The 22,005-nt window shown below is 33.8% G+C and overlaps 1 protein-coding gene across 1 annotated transcript; it reads right to left on the bottom strand.

Annotated features, from left to right (window-relative positions):
• Nucleotides 1-649: 649 nt before the first annotated feature.
• On the bottom strand, nt 650-15,442 carry LOC105792329 (myosin-6). Its single transcript, XM_012620849.2, is given in 42 exon segments — nt 650-1,123; nt 1,308-1,390; nt 1,482-1,562; nt 1,903-1,959; nt 2,435-2,491; nt 2,642-2,741; nt 2,833-2,903; nt 3,014-3,142; nt 3,275-3,466; nt 3,555-3,710; nt 4,076-4,246; nt 4,339-4,422; nt 4,501-4,545; nt 4,648-4,762; nt 4,929-5,068; nt 5,210-5,422; nt 5,698-5,796; nt 6,279-6,398; nt 6,562-6,767; nt 6,888-7,065; nt 7,716-7,776; nt 7,853-7,916; nt 7,919-7,961; nt 8,059-8,190; nt 8,285-8,455; nt 8,561-8,687; nt 8,804-8,841; nt 10,014-10,115; nt 10,203-10,260; nt 10,664-10,765; nt 10,889-11,035; nt 11,159-11,295; nt 11,396-11,479; nt 11,481-11,546; nt 12,516-12,675; nt 12,777-12,835; nt 12,957-12,988; nt 12,991-13,112; nt 13,190-13,335; nt 13,549-13,692; nt 13,924-14,052; nt 15,070-15,442. Coding segments are annotated over 42 exon segments (4,539 nt in total). The 5' UTR covers nt 15,073-15,442; the 3' UTR covers nt 650-1,008.
• Nucleotides 15,443-22,005: the final 6,563 nt, after the last annotated feature.

Below are 22,005 nucleotides of genomic sequence, written 5' to 3'. Positions count from 1 at the left end.
ATTATTTAATTTAATTGACAACATTGTTAATTGATCTCTTAAATTATATTTAATTTTTAAAAATATTAAAAATATTACTATTTTTGGTAGAAAATGATAACATTAAGCGATTATATTAGATAAAATTATAATCAAAAGTAAATAGACATGTCGCGATCTTTTCCAACAAATTCTTGACCAAAACTGTATCAAAGAGCTACTTGTATCAAACATGCCTCATAAATCATCTTAACAAATTTATTTATTTATTTATTTACAATTTTGCTTTAAATCATGCGCTTAAAATGATTGTCTCAAAATCATCTTAACAAATTTAAGTAACCGTAAATTATTATCATAAATTTAATTTTCATAATTAAAAATTTAAGAATATTAATATCAAATAAATTATGGAAAAGATTATAAATCCCTATGCGTAAATGGGAACATAAAGGCTAGTTTTAGTAAATTTTCACATCAAATTAAAAAGTGGCATCAACTCAGCCAATTTTATTAATATTTTATTTCTCAAATTTCCATCACAACTCTTCTTTGCAGCAAAAATACATGCAAATACATGGCAACCCACAATAAATCATAAAAACTTTGAATTTTCAATGAAAATAAAGATGGAGGTGAAAGAGGCTGAAATAGAAATAATAATCAAGCATGGTAATAAACATTTTCAACTATATATAAAATATGTATTTATATATGTATGTACGTTTCCATAATATGGGGTTGCTTTATACAATAAAAACCCAGGCCCCATATGGCAAAAGAATAACCAATATAAAATAAAATTTAAAAAGAAAAAAAATCAAACCAAAATCGTTGAAAATGCCAAAGAAAAAAATGCAATAGAAAATTTAATGGATGTAATGAGAAAAAAAATTATATATCAAGGGGGATAGATGAAATGAAAAATGAATTTACAACAATCATTTTAGTTGGCAATAGGGTTTTTAAGTCTCCATTGCCACAAGAAATTGGGGACGGATAGCACATCGATTCGAAGCTTCCTAAGCCTTACTCGAGTAAAAATTCGAAGGCTGAATTCTGGAGAAGTTCGTCTGCTGGTTTGACTTCCGAGAATTCTTTCTCTTGGAGCGATTTGGCAAGATCGTCAAGGGAGAAGGGAATGCTGTATTAAGGACTGATTAGTTCATTACTTTGTTTCTACAATGTAGATTTTGAATGCTCGATATGGCTATAAAGTTGTTTTGTGTGTTACGTAATACGAGCTACAAAGAAATGTTGAATTCTTTGCGAATTCACATTTACGTAGAACCGGACATCGTATGTAGGCAATATGAAGGGATTTTTACCTGGAATTGTCGTCCAATAAAAAGGAACTACTAACAGCATCATTGGAATCCTCTGTCATCAATACCCTCATGCTGGAAATAACCTGGTAACGAAGTGCGGGTTTGCCTATTAATCATATCAGCTTTACGAACTTTGTAAGCAATCAAGAAGAAAGATTGGTATTTGAAACTTACATCTGGAGAAACACTTCGAGTATTATAGTTGTCGTCCCAATACAGGGTACATATTCTGTACAATTGCTGTACACTAAGAATCTGAAGAAACAAAAAGTAAATGTCAAAGAGAATGAGAAAAATGCAATGTTTTCAGAACTGGACTGGTGGTTGAACCAGTCAAGCCACTAGTTAGCTGATCCAACCGGTTCAACAAAATAAATCATTAAAAAATCATAAAAGATAGAAAAAATGTTAAAAATCCGGTTCAACCGCCCAGTTCAACAGGTCTGTACCAGTTCCCAGGTCAACCAGTTCAATGCCCTTCTCCGAACCGGCACCCCGGCCAATTTCCGGTCCAACTGGCCGTTCAAACAACCTTGGAAAAATGGGGAGGGAAGAGAGAGAGAGAGAGAGAGAGAGAGAAAGAAAAAGGCCTTACAGGGCAGAGATCATTTGTAATGTCATCATATGAAATTCTGTACTTCTGATGTATAACCTGTATAGGATTTAATACGATTCAAGTTAGAAGCATAACTTTATATTTACTGCTATTAAATATCTAGAGAGATAAGCTGGAAACTAATGTCTTTCTTCAAGTAGTAAAAATAATCTTCTGGATAAAACGACATTTCTAATTAACACTCAAAAGGAAATAACGAAGCAATGGTAAATCCGGTCCTTATAGATTCCCACATCTGCTCTCCCGAATTGTCATGATTTGGGAAGTCAAAAGTTAAAGCTTTCACTTTCCTATCTACAATTATTAAATTCAAACTCATATTGGCTTTGCTGAATGGGGCATTTGAGAACTATTAACAATAAATATGATAATGTTGAACTCAAACTATATGCAGTGTCAAACATATTAACAAAATTGAGTACGAACGACTGCAAGCTGATAGGATTTCGGAAACAAACATACACGAACAATCCATCACATTATCTATATTGTCAAACAGTGCCTGACATACCAAAAAACCAACAGCCTGTCTAATGTGCTTAAGTTCATCCCATGACGACCCTGCATACTGCAGTTCAAGGCAAGTGAGGTATAGAATCAGCACAATAATGGGCCTTAATTAAGCCAATAAAAGGAAGCAAATAGTCCAGCAAATATGTAGCAACAACTACGTGTACAAACACGGATGAGAAGAAAAATAAAAAAATAAAAACCTTACCTCTTCTTTCACTTGGCAACTCCAGAGCTCTAACTCCGCTAACCCAGCTTTAACATATTCTCCGTTGCTAAACGTACAACACTCACGGCGTAAAAGAAGGCTGGAAAATTATAACAAATTCTAATAAGTACAAAACGAAACCTTTTGAATTAAAACCACAAAGGAACTATCTAAAACCCACAAAAGATTACCTATTAAACAATTGTACATTTATGTACGAAAATGTTTGAGTAAATATCTTCTGGATAAGAACTTGTGGCACCTGAAAACCAAGCAACCGTAAACATCTCTATACATATAACTGGATATCAAGATGCAATGAGTTTATGAAGCACAGTGAGAGAAAAAAAAAAAAAAAAACAGGTTCCTTACAAAATTTTCTTTCAAAGTACTGAGGAGGGTGTTGAGGCTATCAATAATGCCCTGCCAATGAGTTGAAGGAGAATCTTTGCCAAAGGACCGTCCAGATCTTAGTACATTTCCCTTAGATGTTCTAGGTGCCTAAATTTCATCATGACCAGTTGGGAAAAAGAAACACGAAGGAATCAAGTTAAACTTAATTATAGCTACCTACCAAACAGTTGACATGCAGCTTCAAACTCTTGACCAGAAACTAAATGAATCACAAGATACCTGGATGCATAGAGAAAGCAAAGATGATATCTCTTTCTTCAAGTTGTCTCTAATAATTCCATAGATCTTTTCCACATATGCTGCAAGCTGCTGCTTGAAAAGCAACGCAGGGTATTTTCCCTCTACCTTGCGAACTACTGCAAGTGCAGCAGCTGCAGCAAGGTTGTTGGATGAAGGGGAAGAGCGAAAACTCTGAATTAAGAGAAAAAGGAACGCAAAATTAGTCTTATTCTTCCTTAAAATTGAAAATTTTAGAAGGGAAAGAAAGAATTTCAGATACCATTGTCATTCTTCCAAACAGAGAGGTTGGAGTGGGTGGTTTCCGACTTGGAGTTGCACCATTTGCACCAGAAGCCTTTAGAGTCTTTTGGAGCAAGAACAATAATGCTGATGCGTTGGACAACCAATAAGCCATATGGCCATTGTCTTCTTCATTCTACAACCAAAGAAGCTTTCATCACTTGTTAATGAACCCTCGTACATATTTTACTATAGCTTAAAGAAACAGAAGAAAGTGTGGGCTTCTAAAGAAAGCATTTTGCAATTACACAAGCAGGACAACCTAAGAAAAGGGCAGCAAATTATGCAAGTAAAAAAAAATCTTCAACAGTCATGTCTCAAACCCATCACAAGCAAGAACAGTAACTCGCCTTATAAGGACTGCATTTAGGAATTAAATAATATAAAAATAAATACAATCAAAATCCGCGAAAATAGAAGACATGCAAGAGGAAGAATAATAAAGGAAAAAGAAGGAGATACTCCACAAACAATGACCATGAATTATAATTTTTTTTTTACCTCAATTGCAGTGCCAATCATCTGAATGAGACGGTCAAACACATTGGTCCTTTCTGCTTCAAAAGATTTCCAGTGAAGAAGACATTTATAAATGGTAAGCGCAGCAACAGGCTTTCCGTGACTGAACCCAATGTCCTTTGTAACGCAATTGATCAGTGCGTCGACGTTCTCCTGTTTGAAAGAATGATACAAAACAATATCTGACACACTGCACAAAATTATGAGGCTTGAAAATGCATAAGCCAATTATAGCAAACACATACATGTTGGCGTTCAAGATTGGATTTTTGCAACTTGCCATTAGATTCTATGCCAACCTTCTTCACCGGAGTCACACTCTGTGGTTCCTGCACAAACAGGTCATCAATGGCCATACCATAGAAACAACAGAAGTATGATCATATGTTAACAATTATGTAACATACATTTGATTTGTTTGCTTCATCTATATGGTGACCATTTTCCAGATTCTGCAAATTTACAAAGAAAAAGGATAATAGGAAATATCAACATGATGACAAAAGAGGGAGGAAGATTTTAGATAGAAAAAAAAAATCTATGTTATATTTTACCGGAGTGGCTGGAATCTGTAGATGCTCTGAAATCTTCTTAACAGGTGTACTTAACAGGGTTTGCTGCCTCAGAACTTGGTTTTCAGATTCCATGTCCAAAATTTTTTCTTCAAGCCTGCAAACAAAAGATACAATGAGGACCAGGAGAAGAGAAAAAGGAAAGTGAAAACCATGAATAACTACAGCTTCACAAATATGCACGCAAAGGTCCATCTAAGATTCTGAAAGTTAATAGTACGAATCTATCTCAAAATCTTTGCCCAGTAATGGCACAAGCTAACCTGTGCATAACAGTCTTCAACTGAACTATTTTTGATTCTGCCTCCAAAGCTTGTTTCAACCTTTCTTCACTAATCTTGTTTGTCTCTTCAAACTTTTCCTCCGTTTCACCAATTTTCTTTTCCAATGAACTCACCATTGCCTGTGGATAATCAGCGCACAAGATATGTACTATGAAACTAGTATTCTACCAAGCTTAGGAAAAAACTCCAGGTTATCCTAAATTATCATATGTTCACCATATCTTTATGCAAAACATAGATACTAGATTCAACTTCCCCACCTTCAGTTTTTCATTCTCACTTGTAAGCTTCTCCAGCGTCACATTGTCCACCACTAGAACCTCCTGAATTACAGGGACCACCTCAGCTGCCCTTCTGGCAGCCTCGCGTTCCTTGGCAAGCAATTCTTTGGTTTCTTTAAACTGAAGTTGCATGTCTTGCAAAGCAGACTGTAATTTTGCGTTTTCTTTTGTTTTAGCCTCTTCCATGTCAACCTACAGAGTAAGAAAAGAATGCATAATTAGGAGAGAAGAAAATTATAGATGCAGTGTCCCACCTGTAAGACCATTATATTATTAAAACTGATTTAGAGGAAGAGACAATGAATACACAATTTTAACACCCTTTCTCAAACTAAAATGGCACATTGAATAAAAAAAATTGATTGACACATGCCAAGCACATAAAATGCCTCAGTTCATACGTTTCTCCGGTCAATTTATTAGCATGCTTACCCAACTAGCTTCAGTCAATTTATTATCATGCTTACCCTCATACGTTTCTCCAGCTGTAATCTCCATGTCAGTTCCTCAACTTGCTTTTCCAGTTTGTTCTTGGCAGCTTGCAGAGCTCCAGTTTCCCTAGCAGCCTGCAAATAAAAAAGAATAGCGGAAAATCTGAGTGATACATTCATGAAACAAGATATCAGCATACACAAGGTTTTAGATATACTAAATTGTTTCAGAGAACAAAATTAGCAGGTAGAGAAGAAAAAGGTGTAGGGTTTCTTTATTTCCCTCCATTATGTAAGCTGATAGGATTATATATTGTTATTTTGATAGATAGGATTGCATTTCATTGATTGTTGATAAGAAAGATTTTTCCAGAGATAGGCTTGAGATGACTTCAGCAGTCAAACTCAAATTTGAAGAACTCCTAAATTACTTAGCAAGGACACAACTTTTTACTGTTTTGATATCAAATTTAAGCAAAGAAGAGGACCACATAAAGCAACCATTCCAACCGCAAAGCATTTTCAAAGATCTAGAAGCAGAAGACAATAGAGATTTCCTAATGAAATTCATGACGAAGTTTTGCCAGAAATGCAACAGATGATAAAGATGGGAATACCATCTTAAGCTTCCGCAGTTCCTTTCGAGCAACTCTTCCTCTCCATGCGCATTGTGTTGCAATTGCTGCTTTCTTCAACTTCATATAATGCAACTGGGCCAAGAACTTGCGGCATTGGCTCTGGTAAGTACAATAGAAGTCATTCCAAGTTAAAGAAAGTAACTAATATAAAACAAAAGGAGGTTCAGCCTCTCAAAGAAAAATTGAAGATTATGACATCTTTTCTAAAAAAATTATCGCATGTGCAGTATGTTATAAGAACAATTTAAAAACCTTGACCAACCTGAACTATAATTGATGCTCTGGTCTGCCTTCTGATGCATAGCTCATTGCGAGCAGCCATCCCCCTCAAGACCGTCTGAATGGAAACAGCAGAGGAACACAATTCTTTATAAGCTTTCCTACCAAGATGCATACGCAAATGTCTCTGGATCCTCAAACTTGCAGCTTCTCTTCTCATGCCATTGTAAACATTGCGAGCAAGTTGTCCTGAAATCATCACAGACAAAAAGTATCACTATCAACATGTGTACATAATACCAAAAGCCTTAGTAGAGAGTAAAGGTTAGTTAAATTACACCAGACACACACAGAAAGGTATAAATGTACCTCTGCAAACAGATTGAATCTGTAATGCAGACCGACGAAGCATGATAAAACTTCTCCGAGCTAAATAAGAACGGATTTTCCTCTGGATAACACTAGCAGATCTTCCTAAGACCTCACTCCTACGGGTATCTAGTTCAGCCATCTGACCAGCCCTGAGAAAAACCTTTGTCTTACCAATCTGCCAAAGATAAAATGGCATCAGTATGATATTTCCCAGAATTCAACTAGAAGTCAGATTTGTAGAACATTTGAGTGAACAATCATAAAACAGCGGAAGAATATACAATTTGACAAAAGGAATGAACTCCCATTTGGAAGCAGCAGGTACCATTTCCATTTGCACTTATGCTACACGTTGCTCGCAACCACAAGCAAGAAAAGTAGAGATAATAACATTAGCCAATATAGAGCACTTATGACATCAAGTTTGTAGCATGAATCCAACTTCTTAGATTCTGTACATGACAAGTGCTTTGCTCTTTGCTTGCAGTTGCTGGCTTCCGGTAATTTCTCATCTTGGGCCTAGTTTCTAGGGTTATTTCCTAACCTAATCCAAATTTGGGCACTTCCGGTAACATGTTAATGGTCTTCACCCTAAAAACAGAAGAGTAGAGCGGGATCTCCTCAGGTTATTATTGCCAGTTGGCATAAACCAAAGGCCAAACATAAATATTTGCCAATTGAATGTCTATGATAAATTTTATTGACATCTTGATGACATGGTTTCTTGCATAAGATATATCCTAATGATTCAAGAGGAAATCTAGTATTGGCAAGGAAACTAAATTGACTAAGAGAAGATTGTTTGAATAACCGTCAGACATTTACCTGATAGCCTTGAAGTTTCCCCTTCTCTAGAAGTTTCTTGCACGCAGTAACCTCATCAGAACTAACATGTATAGTAAACAGGTCAGAGTAACGTTTTGAAGAAACCTTTAGAGAGCCAAGAAAATTATTAACTGTACCTCCCATCCAAAACTTCAGGTGCAAGGAGGCCAAATCGGTCTACAAATTCAACAAATGGTTTTTAGTAGGGTATCCAGCACAACTAATCCTGATTGCCTCCATAACTCCCTGAAATGAAATAAACGTGGATAAAATAGGCAAGCAGAACTAATTAAAAAAAAAATACATATTTCAGCTAAACCTCATAGAACATCATCATTCTTACCCCACACTGTAGTTGTTGTAGAACATTTTTATTCTCAAATATTGAAGGCTTAAGAAGATTATTGGGCTTTACACAACGTATGTAATGTGGCTCTGTGGAACTCAGGGTTTCAAGTAATGCTTGTAATTGTTGCTGTATAATACCAAAAAGAGCACCACTTTCTAACTCATTAGACTGGAAAGAACAGGTAACAATCAGCATTTAAGAAATAGAAATACCAGCACACCTTAAATCGAGAACCTATTGAGGAGAACTTTGATGATTTGGAGGACTCCTGAGCTAAAGGTGGAAACAAACCAGAAACAAAGGAACATTTGGAAGCAGTCAAAAGGGCCTGATGTTCAGCAACAACATAATCTTTGTTCTTGTCCAGGAATAATTGAGTTTGATAAGTGACCTGCAGAGAACATATATTTTCTGTTTGAGTACATAAATAGAAATTCATTCACTTCTTAGTTTAGTTCTCCAGCATGAACTTACGAAAAAGAGAAAACAAACTTACATCACCAGCATAATGGCAGATTGTAAAGTCGCTACGGGACAATTTGGGTTTGCTGAAGCGCTTATGGTTTTTAAACATCTGGTACAGCTTCTGAGCAAATGTTTCATGTGTTGATCTTGGAAACATGCTTTTAAAATTTAATAACGGTCAGATATTATTATTAATATATGGTAGAGTAACTGAAAGAAACCGAAATCAAGTTTTGAGATGTCAAAAATAAGTAAAAAGCTAACTACATCTTACCAAGCCTCATCTAGAAGAGCAATTATTCCACCTGGTTTCTGGAAATCAAAAACAGGGAAATTTTTAAATACATATAATAAATGCAACAACCACAATAAAAATGCACGGATCATTTAGCACTTTTAATTTGTCTATTTGTTTACTCAAAGTCCATCACCATACAGGGCCACGTTAGGTAAGAATGTTCAATAAATCAAATAAAATTTTTACGATCAAGAATATATTTCCTTGTCCAAAGGAAAAGACAAAAATACAAGCACACAGGAATGCATGGAAAGAAAAATTACAAGCATAATGCTAATCAAGTAGTTCACACCAGAAATTCCCAAAGGGGGGTCCAACAATAATTAATAAATCAGTAAGAACAATCCAACATGAATGACACTAATACAAGATTTAGAACTCAGTTAATATAGCAAACAAATTAATAATTACATAGGATTTATCAACTGAACTATCACTCTTATATAATTTCCACAGCAATTTGATAGAAGCAGGCAGTACTTTCTGGCACTGCTTGCACAAGAAACTCATTTTGGACTTGTTAATATGAAATGAAACTAATATGATTTGGTCTGGTTATAACTCAACAGCTTTGTATTATGCTAGACAATAGCTGGTGGCTTTATAACTATTTCAAGACCTGACAATTAATCCATCTTCTCTCTTCACATTCCTCTTTTCCCATCTTTCTTCCACCAAATTGCTTATCTTGTTTTCAAGCTGAGCATTTTATGACACAATCCTCACCAATCAGGTTTTTAGCATGTTTTAAAATTTTCAATGAGAATAAAGCATAAATGTGCCACTACCACTTAATCTTCTATATAGCATGAAAAAAAACTACATAGTTCATTTAACATCTAACATAAAATAGAGAGAACGGTTTGGCACTTTGGCTTGTCAAAAGTAGGCAATTCCATTTGCGACCACAACATTACATAGACTGTCCATTCACCACAGCCTTCCCACATGTGTTCCATGAAAACAGAGAATGCCAAATGGATGCAACTAAAACTGGAATCACAGGACAAAAAGGAAACAATATCAAATATTTACAAGCGAGAGTGCATAGTAATAGTAGGCTCTATCATAAATTTCTTTTACTAGAGATATATAGTTAACAACACAAACCAACTCCAGATGATACAACACTAAAACAGTCTGTAAGAAACCAGCCAAATAAATTGCAGAGGTAGATCCAACAGACCTTTTCAATGAGGTCCAGAATATCCTGATTATCAACAAACTCAATGTAGCTCCAATTAATTTCTTCTTTTGTATACTCTTCTTGCTCCATTTTGAAGACATGCTGAGGAGCCAGAGGTTTAAGCATTACAAACTAAAACAGATAATGAGATATCTTAAGAATGATATAAGCATGTTTTCAGACACAAACCTGGTTGAAATGCTGCTGCAGTTTCTCATTTGTCAAATTAATGCAGAATTGCTCAAAACTGCAAAACAAAGTGGTGCATCAAGCATCAGATGAACAGAAGCAAATAGCAAACATCCAAAAAGGTCACAATATCTCTAAATTTGTTTATCCTAGAGAAGCACAATTGGAACTAACTTTATCTATCAAAAAGAAGCACAATTGAAACTAACTTTATCTATCATAGAGAAGCACAATTGGAACTATCACTGTCTGAACTCCCAAATCACTACCACGCCTTAAAAAGGCAATTTGGAGAAAGAATAGGCTTCCTCTAATCATTGCTTCTTTTAGTATCAATCAATACATGACTGCCACAGTATTCAAAACGTGCCTCTTTAAGACACAACTTCCATTTACATCCATTGGTTTCAGAAAACCAACTTCAGTCAATCATAAAAATAACAGGCATACCAGTTAAGCACCTGTTTGTCTTGAAACTCTCAAATCCATAAATATCCAACACCCCAATTAAGAACTTCGAGTCAGGATCTTGACCAATTGAACTATTGATTTTATCCACAATCCTGTGAAAAATAAAAAAAGGAAACCCATTGTCTCAAAAAAATGTCCACAACTGAACAAAAAACAAAATAATAAGCACAGTAAACTCTAACATATCATATTCAAACAGCAAGATTGAACCATACCAGTCAAACAATCTTGAGTACACAATTTTAGCCAAAGCATCTCTACTAAGTGCAGCCGATTCTGGATCCAGCCATTTTGTAATGGTTTCATCACGAGTTACGATTATACGCTTGCATAGGGAATCTTCTAATAACTTCTCATCGCACCTAAACAAAAGTGGGGATTAAAAATGATCCCTTTCTTATCTTACAAAGCATATGAAGTGAACAAATATCAAAGAAGTATGTGTTTCAGTATATGCTAGTGCAAGTCTCAGATTGTCCACCTACATGAGAAGCTCAGCAGCAGTTCTTAGATGGAACCATGATTTTTCATCTTTGGGCACAGATGAGTCTATTTCTTTCCCTTTAGCAAATTCAATGTTCCCAAGATGGAGAATTGCAGCCACAACGCAGAATATTGCATCCTGAAGAGGGCCAAATGCAAAAACCAAAAAGATGACAGAGAAATTTCATAAAACATTATGCTTAAGAATTGTCTGGCAAGTTCATATTTCATTAAAATACCTGCTCCTCAGGACTTATTCCAACGACATCCATTGCCCTTCTCGTTGCAGTATATTCCTTAGAATCATCAATTCCATCCAATTCAGTAGCAATTAGATTGGTTCAGATAGTGAAATGTTCTTGGATTTCCCAGTTTGTACCGCTGAATATCCTGAAAAGTAAAATGGAGAAAAAATGGAAGCAGAGGAAGACAAATATCAGAGAATTGATTTTCTGAAGCATTACAGTCTCATGTGTGATAAATTTGCTCTCAACTTTTCGAAGAAATGTGAACAACAAACTACATACTATCCATAACTGAAGATATAGGCCAAGAAAATTTTCCTACTCTTTCATTGCAGAGAAGTTAAACAAAAGGCTAAAAACCGGTTTTCTAGAAACAAGAAACTGCCTCATATTTGATGTTCCATACCACAACTATTACAAGCTGTGAATGTCTCTTGGGACCACTGGCATGCTAGGAAATCTGATACAAAATCACTAGACACTAAACTTGGAGGATAATAGATTGTATACACTAACGCAGCTTTAGAACCCAAATTAATGATTGGAATTAAAAGAAGGTGAACTAGGTAGGAGCCATAAATGACTCATGTCTATAATCACATCACATGGAAGCCATCACACAATCACATAATAATGCTATCTCAGGGCCTCCAATGTACATCCTAAAAGACCCCAGTTCAACAATAATAAATTTGACAAAGAGAATGTTAAAGTGAAACTCTTTAACTTGTAAGTTGTTCTTCTGTTGGCTAAGAGAATGACACCAATAAATAAATCAAAGATAAGAGAGAGATGGAGAATCAAATAGAAAAGGGGGATAGATAAGAATGAGAGATAATAAAAATTATCATAGTTCAACCCAAATTACAACCTTCAAGCATTAAGCATATCCAGATATATTGAAATCTCAAGCTAAAAATATGGGAAAGATCATTCTCACAATAGAACTTCCCAACCCAAATCCTTTTCTAGACAGAACATTTTGGTACTAAGATAATCTAGAAATCATTAAAAGTAAACATGGAAAATGCTTAATGGGGGAAAGACTATATAAGAACACATTGTATCAAATAATTTATAAGCAACTTGATTAAAGCAATCAAAAACTACTTACTTCTGGTGGTGCTGCACAAAGCATGTAGAAACAGTGATAATTTCTCTCAGGATCAGACACTTGACAAACACGTGATCTTTCTAATAAATAAGTCCTGATGGCAGCTCCTGAAATCCTTCCCCTCCGGTCAAATTGAATCTCCACAAACTTACCAAAACGACTACATCATTCAAAACATGCATGTAAAGGTAAAAAAAACAATTATAACATAGAATCTACTACATGCAAGGTGTAAAACTTGTTAAAACAAAATACACTCACCTTGAGTTATTGTTCCTAACAGTCTTTGCATTACCAAATGCTTCTAAAACAGGGTTGGACTGCAGATTAGCAGAAAACAAAAATAAATGTTGTTGTTAAACATGGTTACTTGGATGACGGATTCAAACTATCAACATTAAATTTATTGTCACACGAATCCAAATTCATAGCCATGTTTACCTCCAGAACTTGCTGCTCAACTGTTCTCCCTCAGCAGCTGCTCTCCCTCCCATGTAAGCAAGATACTGCATTAGCAATTTTGTGCTTTCTGTTTTACCAGCCCCACTTTCACCACTAACCAAAATCGACTGACTTATTCCCTCATTGATCATTAGTCTGCATTAATGAAAATCATTTCATTGTCAAATACAAGTAATCATATTAAATGAACTTCTGGTCAGAGTAACAGGTACCTGTATGCAGCATCAGCTACAGCAAAGGGGTGTGGACTCAACTCACCAAAGGCTGCCCCTTTATATTGTGCCATCATATGGCTATCATAAAGATGAGGTAGTTTTCTGAATGGGTTCACAGCAATCAATATATTTCCTGTATATGTCTGGAAGCACCAATTGGGGCAATTGCCACCTTGAATCAGTAAACATTGAAAAATGATGAAACATAAAGATCTCACCAACATTCATCAATGCAATATATGTTACCGCAAAGAAAGCAAAACATACATCCATTTCAGCAAAAAAGTATATAGAAAAAGACAGAAATAATGCCGATACATTGAAAGAATAAGATGAATATCTGTTTGAAATCTTACATATATTTCATTCATATCATATCTTGATCTTAAATTTTGAAGGACTCCAGGTTCATGCAAGTAAGCCAGCTTTGTCATATCATCAACTCCACATGGTGGGGCCTCGGCATCTTTAGGATATAAATTTGAAGCCTTAACAACAACCTGTTGCAAAAGTTGTGAAATAAGCAAGTCAAATTAAGCAACTAGCTCATCCAAGAATTTTTATGTTCCCAATGAATTCCAATAGTACCATACTGGACTTTCATGACACGTAAAAGGGGCAAGGAAGATTATAGCAAGAGAATTAGCAAAATATATTTAACATTCACTAAAAGAAAAATGAGATTATTATGCACATAAAATAATCCAATTAAATTTTATAAAGCAACTCACCGTCTTCCCTGAAGTGCACAGAACTTTAATATCTTCACCATTAACCTGCACAACTTCGCCATCTATCCAGGCAATGTCAGGATCCTCCACCCAGACGAGAGATCCAACTGCAAGACTGGTCATGGTAGCCTACAAAAGCCATGAGGGCCCAGGATCAACCAATCCATTTGATATCTTTTATAGACACTTTTCACTCAAGATTCAAGCATTAACGCAAAACCATGTAGATAATAACTTCTTGCTTTTCAGTCTCGAAATGACTTTAAATAGGTATTAGGATAGCACAGAGAACAAGTAAACATGCAAAAGTAAAATAAGGATGGTAGGCAACCACTGTTCCAACTTCGTTACAGATTTAATAACAAAATAAAAAAAACTAGGTTCGGATCACGGAGGTGGTTACTCTATTTTTTGCTTAAAAAACAATAACTTAGATGAGGGATATTTTACACTAACATGACCCATCTTAAACCCTCATTCTTATCAAATTGGAATATCTTTGAGGGATAAATTTATCTAGGGCATGTTGCCATTCTGGCTTCATCGGAGATATGGAGTCCATTAAGTAACACTAAATCTCTAAACTGGAAAGTCTATGAAGGCCTAAGCACCAGAAATTTCAATTTCATAGCTCTATTATCACATGAGCAAAAAAAGACATCCTAGTTTTCATGCTCCAAAGATAGTTACAACAATAGATAAATCACCAGACCAATCACAGTATCACAACCCAGCATGAAACCTCCACTAACCAAATATAAGCACAAAATCGCAAAACAATGCTCAAAGGCACATTACTTCATATTAGAGTGAAATGTACAACTTAAAGTTCTAGATAACGGCAATATGGCTGTCAAAACACCTTAATTTCAACTATTTTCAACTAACATAGCAAACAAAACAGTTAAAACCTTGAAAGGTGGATCTCAACAAACAAAAAAATTTGAACATATCCAAACAGAATAATAGCTAGCTTCAACACCAGTCCAGATCAGTCAACGACAACAACAACTCCTCAAAATTACCAGAAACAATTTTTTTAAGTCACGTAAAATGAAATCAACACATTCCAAAGCGAATAAATATCAGAAATAACGAAAATAACGCAATGCAATGAAAAATCCAAACATATCATCGATAAATTACCATCTGTTTTACCAAAGATTGATCGGATCAGAAACCTGTGTTGCTTCTCGATCTACTCCCAATGTGTTGAACAACAATCACTCAATCCAATCCTTTTAAACAAATGAAACTATTCGAACTGGTCTAATTCGCAATAATAAGCAAAACAAAGCCAATAATAATCGATTAACACTAAAAAGTAGTTCCGAAAAAAAAATTGAATCAAAAAATGAGAAGCTTAAACCTCTTCAACAAAAGTTCTTTTTAAAAATAAAGTATCTTGAAGGAGAGATTAAGCCTCTTTTGGTATGCTTATGAAAGCAGTTTGGTTGTAGTTTTTTAGTTTTTGTACTTTCTACGTTTTTCTAATTCTTTTCATTTCTTCTTCTTCCCTCTTCTTAGGGCTGGTCTTAACACTATGAAACTCTTTTTTTTTTTTTTTAAATTTTTATTAATATTATAATTCATTATTAATTATTAATTAGTTTTTAATTAAACCGTAACTTGGAGAGTAAAATTCCGAAAATACCCTAGATTTGGGAACATAATTACGAACTTTGACGATAACTCAGATTCTTTTGAGGGGCCAGTACGACAACTCAGATTAATTTTTTAAAGAAAAAAGCGCGTTTGGTTTGAGTCCGGTTCTCGCAGAATCAAAATGGATGATGGTTCGATTTAGTGACGGTAATACATAAATACGTAAATTAAGTCAAATATATGAATACAACAAAATTTTGAAATTCGTTTATTAAATAAATAAGATGTGAATAAATTTTAATTGGTTTATTTATGTTCATAAATAAATTTGTTTATATTTGTTTAACAGAGCATGTTTATTATTCGATTATTATGTATTAATAATATTATTGTTATTTATGTGCTTCTTTCATTTACTTATTATATAATTATTGAAATTTATAAATAATTATTTTAAATCTAAAAAGTATATATGTTTATTTATTGAATGTTTATAACTCAATTTTTGTCCATAATTTTGATGCTTTTGAGTAGTTAGTGCTTTATGAATTTATCATGTGAGCTTAAAGTATTAAATTTTGGTAGCTACTAGCTATGATTGGTGCTTTTGTGGTAACTTTGTTGAATACCTTTTGTTAATAAAACATGAGAAGTGTTTGATTACTCCATTGCCTATATTATGAGTCAAAGTTAAAGGCCCAACTGAGTAATTGAGAATAGGTGATTGAGTTGTGATTTGTCTTTGTGTCGAAAAATTTTATGTTTCTTAATATATTTCACTCATATAGTTACTAATAAAGTTAAAAGGGTTGTTTATGTAACACCTTACACCCCGCTTGAAAGATAATCGAATATCGAGCGTCACACCCGTTGTCAGTGTTACTCAAAGTGAATGTATAAATAATTATGATTAGACAATTTCGAATGTAAAACATGTTATCTAATGCATAGAAATCTTACAAATCAATATAGGTGAAAATTGAATTCAAATGGGTGCACATACGATGATTCAGGGTCAAATATGGTCAAATATGAGGCTAGATTACAAATTTTAAACCAAAATATCAAAGTGCAATGCTATGTCTTGAGACATGCTTTCCCTACTTAGAATTGCAGAAAATTAACACTTAAACTATACAAACATGTCCCTAACATATCAAACATATTACCAAAGTTATGTAAGCAAATATGGCATGTCAAAACATGAAAATCCCTAACCATAAACTCATTAAATCAATAAATGATTATGCAAGTAAAATGAAAAGCTAAAACATATTGCATACATATAAAATCATCAACATAAAGTCAATATAAAAGTGTCTAATGTTACCACATAGCATTAACATGTTCTAAAACCTCAAAACAACTAAAATCAACATCAAGTTCGTAATAGAATACTCGAATATCAAACTTTAAAACCTAAGTACATGGCATACACTACTAGAAACATAAAAGATTATATAAATAACAATTGAGCAGATAAGATCCCACAAGATGATGCAATCCAACACTTGAACTACTTCCAGTTCACCTGTAGTCTACGAACAAAATTTTACATAATGAGCTTTCCTTAAAGTTTAGTGGTTGCAACAGCCCGTTTTTAGTAAAATCAGAATAGTGGTTTCGGGACTACAAATCCGAGTTCGGAAGGAAAATTATTTTAATATTATTGCATGTTCTGCACTATGACAGGAATGTCATATGGAAATTTCGTTAAGAAAATTTTACCGATTATATGTTTAATTAGATGGAAAGGAACAAATTGTATAAAATGCAAAAGTTGAATTCTAGTAGCTAAAAGGATCAAATAGCTATGGAATTCAAAATTTGAGGTTCTTTATATGGCAAATAGACCATTAATAGGGGTTAGTAGATAAGTATGATGATTCATCCATGGAAAATTAAGAAAAGAAAAGGATAAAATTGGAAATATGATAAATAAAGATGATAAATAATAAAATAAAACAAAATATCATCATTTATCATCTTTCCTAAAATCAAAATACATGGAAACCCTAGCTAAGAGAAGATAACTCAAGCAAGCTTAGTTGGCTTAATTGGGTAAGTAATCTTGTCATGTTTTTAGTAATTTTTATGTTTCTAAGTTCGTAATAGCTTAATCTAGCTATCTCAGGGATTAATTTGTAAAGTTATCAAAGTACTAGGGTTTTTCCATGGACGAGTATGCATGAATTATGAAGTTTTATGGTAGAAAATGAAAGGTTGTTGATAGATAAACAACTTTTGTAAAGGGAATTTTGATGAAATTATGATTTAGGGACTAAATTGAAAAATGTAAAATTCATGGAAAAAATTCTAAATTTTATGAAATACATGGGCTATTATTGTTATATGTAAAAATCTGTTAGGCTTGGAATAAGGATTAAATTGCATGAATTTCATTTTCCGAGCCTAGGGACGAAATTATAATTAATCAAAAGTATAGGGGCAAAATGGTAATCTTGCCTATAATGTGAATTGAATTGAATTGATTACGAATTGTATTAAATTGAGTTAAATTTACTCGTATAGATCCAAATAACTCAAATACGAAGTTAGATCGTGGAAAAGAAAAAGTGTCGGATCAGTAGATTGCAATTCACGAACATTCGTCAAGTTAAGTTCGTGTAACTAAATTGATAATTTATATGTGTTAATTGAATTGTATGTGTGTGTGTTGGTATTATTGTCATGTATATGAAAGTATTCACATATTCGACAATGACCGATAAGTATAAAGTCCCATTTGAATATATGAAATTCGATGGATATAGGGTTCTCAAATTGGTTATGGTCCTGCATATGCTGTGGACACACCACAGCTCGAAAGAGCGTCTCGTCATTAGCCCTCTTGAGCTTCTCGTTATATGGTTCTTTCAAGCTTCCCGTTAATAGCTCTTCGGAGCATCCCGATTGGTTGTGATTCGCATGTGTTGTAGACACACCATAACTCTTACGAGCGTCCCGTTATATGGCTCTTCGTGAGCTTCCTGATTAAAGGTTCTTTGTAAGCTTCCTAATTAATGGCTCTCCGGAGCTTCCCGATATGACTCGCTTGAACTTCCCGATATGTGGCTATCCAGAGCTTCCTGATTAATGGCTCTTCGGAGCTACCCGTTATTGGCTAGCACAAGCTTCCTAATTATGGCTCCTATGAGCTTCCTGTTATACAGCCCAGATAAGCTTCCCGTTACATGGCTCACATGAGCTTTTCGTTATATGACTTGAGAGAGAGCTTCCTGGTTATGTGTTCTAATAAGCACTCCCGAATATAAATTGACGGATTACATATTCGTACACTTCGTGTGTACTACCTGTGTATCCATCGATATTTTAAACGATTCAACGAACAAAGTTCTGACATGAGAAATTATGAAATTGAACCGAATTGTTACGAATATATACTTGAAATACAAGATATGATATGTGCATGTCCATGGACACTTGATGTGATAAATATATGTATGCGGAAATTGAATATTGATGAGTTCATACATGTTTCTTGATAGTCATATGAATTACATAACTAACATGCTTGATGAGGATATGTGTTTAGGCAAATGGCCAAATTGGCTTGAGCATGTTTATTTGCTTACCTTAAATGTGAATTTAATGGTAAGTTAATTTCCTGTTATACAAACTTACTAAGCATTAAATGCTTACTCTGTTTTATTTCCTCTGTTTTATAGTACTTCAGAAGCTCGTTGGGTTGGAAGCTTGGCGGAGATATCTCACACTATCCATCGGCTCATTTCGGTATAAATAGTAAATTAATTTTGGTTATAATGGCATGTATAGGTTTAAATAGCCAATAGTGGCATATAAATGTTTTGGTTGTAATTAGCCATTAGAATGGCTTGTGATGAATGTGTTTTGTTGTATATATATGAGATAATGTCATGTTTGATAAGAGTGTTTAGTATGGTTAATTTGTAGTAAACTTCATAAGTATGTCTATATGCATTTTTGGTCAAATAGGTAAGTTTGGATATATAGATTTATGAAGTGATATGTCATGCATAAGACTTGATTTTGGCTTGGTTTAAATGTCTTGGATTGGCTTGTGAATGTATTAAAGTGTTTATGTAGGTCAAAGACAAATTGGGTGAGAAAAGTGGCCTTCAAAATGGTCTATTTCCGTCCATATGTGCAGAGACATAGGTGTGTATCTCAGCCGTGTGTCCCCTACATCTTTGAAATTCAAAATAGAATGCTCAGAATTGATCACATGGCCTAGTATACGGGCGTGTGGCTTGGTCGTGAGACCCTTGCACTTATTTAATGATGTTCACATGGCCTAGCACACGGTCGTCTGGCTTGGCCGTGTGACCCAAGTTAGAGAGTTACACAGGTACTAACACGGGCTGGGACATGACCGTGTGCCCTATTTTGAATGCTCACATGGCCTAACCATACGAGCGTGTGTCCCCTGCACCTAGGAAAAATTTTGAAATTTCGCGAAAAATTCTCTAAATACCCAGCTTAGTCCTGATTTGTTTCTAATGCATATTTTGGGCCTCGAGGGCTCATATAAGGGAAGATATGATTCATTATGAATGATTTCTGATATGAATGTCAAATAACATGAGATGTTTGTTATACATTCTGTAATTTCTAGTAATGCTCTGTAACCCTGTTCTGACGACAGATATGGGTTAGGAGTGTTACAGTGGTGCTTTACAAGCTTTGAATTACATCATACACCGATTAAGTCAAATGCATACTAAATGAACATAAAGCCAAAATTTAAGCATATCAACATAACAATTATAATGCCCGAAAAATTCTAGAAACGAAAAGCTTGGAAAATGTCGGGAATTCTTAAATCAAGCCATTCCATGAAGTAAAATTAAGAGGTTTCTGGGAATGAGTTCAGGTGGATGTTATGTGTTATTATATAGTTAGTAATTGTTATTAAGTTGATTTACTTTGTTTTAACTATAGAGTTAGAATTTTGAGATATGTACTTTATTGTAAGAGAGGTCAATGTTTTATAACTATACATATGGATTAGATTTAGAGGAGGTCTTTAAGTAGTAATTTGACTTAGGTTATGAGAGCAATTTTACCCATTTGAAAAATTAGTTGGAGTGAACCATTTCCTCTTGTCATTTACACAATTTCATCAAAGTTTCTACATAAAATTCTTTTATGTTTCTTCATCAAATCTTGACTTCTTGTTATTTTATCATAAAATAATATTAATTTATAATATAATTTGTTATTTTGATTATTATTTAATTGCATAATAAATAATAAAATAATCAAATGTAGTCGTCTAAGCCTTAACTCGGTTAGCATTGGCGTTGATATAAAAAGAAGTAATTTAATATAACAAAACTTTTATTGTTTCTATAACCAACTTTGTTGATTTGAACAATTATGATTATATACAAGCTTTCGCGTTGGTTATTCTCTTGTTTAGACTTAAAAAAAAAACAAATTAGAAGTAGTCATCTCTTCCTCTACTCTCCGCTTTCTATCCATTTTTATCTTTTTCTTTGCTTTCAACACATAAAAAATCTTAACCTTTCAAATTTGAGACATATTCTTTTTTTTTCTTAAGCTATCTTTTTCTTATAAGAAACTAAAACTCTTATAAATCATAACACTCAACCATTATTGTCTTTCTTTGTTTAGGCAATTCATTCTTTTTGTTTCTTCTTTTTTGTTACCAACTTGTAAATCCATTCTCTACGTCTTCCTCTATTTCAAAAATAAAAAAGTGTTGAGGTTTTTTTCTTGATTTATGTGTTATTATGTTGAATTGATGAACGGATTTTTGTTGATTAATCTTAGAAAATCATTTTTCCTGTCATTTTCTTTTCGGAGAATAGCAATTTAGTGCCAATAGCTGTAATACCCCGAAAATTACTATAGTAAGAAAGTAAAATAATATCCTTGATATAGTAAAATAAGAAAATAAAGTGACAAAAAGGGAAATTTTGAGTTATGACAACATTGGGAAGTATATTATGACATATTAATTCAAGAAAGGATTAAATCGCAAAAGTGAGAAAAGTTTTGTTGCCCATGAGTAAATACTCAAAATTTGAGGGGTTAAAGTGTAAATATGAAAAATTTAAAGGACCAATAGTGTAAATATTTTAAGGGTGGAATGATCTAGAAACTAAAGAAAATGGATGAATTAGGATCAAATTGAAAAGGTGAAGAATTTTGAGGGACTAAATCACAATTTTACCAAATTAAGTGATGACTTAAGGATGGAATTTTAAAAGATCATAAAAGGTAAAATGATCAATTAGAAGAGAGAAAATCTAGAAGGCAATGATGATGTTGGTGATATTTTAGATTAATTAATTAATTAATTATTAGTTTATTAATATTTTCATGAGATATTTTATTATTTTATTATTATTTTATTTAATATATAAGGAGAGAAAGATGAAGAATTATCATCATCTTTTCCATGCACCAACGTGAGAAGAAGAAGAAAAAGAAAGAAAGTTTTATTTT

The sequence above is a fragment of the Gossypium raimondii genome, chromosome 8 (genome assembly GCF_025698545.1).
Source record: "Gossypium raimondii isolate GPD5lz chromosome 8, ASM2569854v1, whole genome shotgun sequence".
Taxonomy (NCBI): Eukaryota; Viridiplantae; Streptophyta; class Magnoliopsida; order Malvales; family Malvaceae; genus Gossypium; species Gossypium raimondii.
This window is presented reverse-complemented; position numbering and strand designations above follow the sequence as displayed.